Below are 582 nucleotides of genomic sequence, written 5' to 3' on the forward strand. Positions count from 1 at the left end.
GGGCCGCGGGGCCGCCCGGCTGGGCCCGCGGGGCCGGTGCGGTCGCCAGGGACCGACCCAGAGGTCCGAGCCCATGGCGCGGTGGGTGCTCTACGGCCCGCAGCACCTGTGGACAGAAGGTGGGGGGCGGGGACACATCCCGGCAACTCCAGGGGCGAGCCAGGCGGGGCCCCACCCGTCTCCCAGGCGCCAGGAAAACACAGTAGCTTTCCCAGCTCTGGGGAGGGGGTGCGGGGGGGGGCTACCCCAGCTCCGGGTGTGTGTGTGTGTGTGGTGGGGTATCCCAGTTCTGTGGGGGGCGCAGGGTAGGGACCCAGCTTCGAGGCCTTCTTCACCCCCACCCCCAAACTGAGTGAGTTTAGTGTGTGTGTGTGTGCCCACCCCAAGTTTGGGCTCAGCACCGCGGAAGGGAATTCCCCGGGGTTCTGGGGGCTGCGGTGTGTTGGCGTCTGGGGAAGATGCCGCAGCAGGGGAGCGGCACTGGGACCGAGCGCCTGGAGGGGCCTGAAGTTGATGCACTAACCTGCTCCTGTGGCTACCGGCTGGGAAGGCAAGTGGGGTGTCCGGGCCAACTCCCACCCA

The 582-nt window shown here is 69.4% G+C and overlaps 1 protein-coding gene across 1 annotated transcript in view; it reads right to left on the reverse strand.

Moving 5' to 3' along the window:
* The window catches only part of ODF3B (outer dense fiber of sperm tails 3B), a gene marked incomplete at its 3' end in the record, with an annotated part of 1,043 nt that extends 673 nt beyond the window's left edge, over positions 1-370 (reverse strand). Inside the window, exon 1 of the mRNA XM_015568723.1 lies at positions 5-370. Within this exon, the coding sequence (XP_015424209.1) occupies positions 5-75 (71 nt within the window). The remainder of the gene's footprint in view (positions 1-4) is intronic.
* Between the last annotated feature and the right edge of the window lie 212 nt (positions 371-582).

This window comes from Myotis davidii, unplaced genomic scaffold, assembly GCF_000327345.1.
Source record: "Myotis davidii unplaced genomic scaffold, ASM32734v1 scaffold845, whole genome shotgun sequence".
Lineage (NCBI taxonomy): Eukaryota > Metazoa > Chordata > Mammalia > Chiroptera > Vespertilionidae > Myotis > Myotis davidii.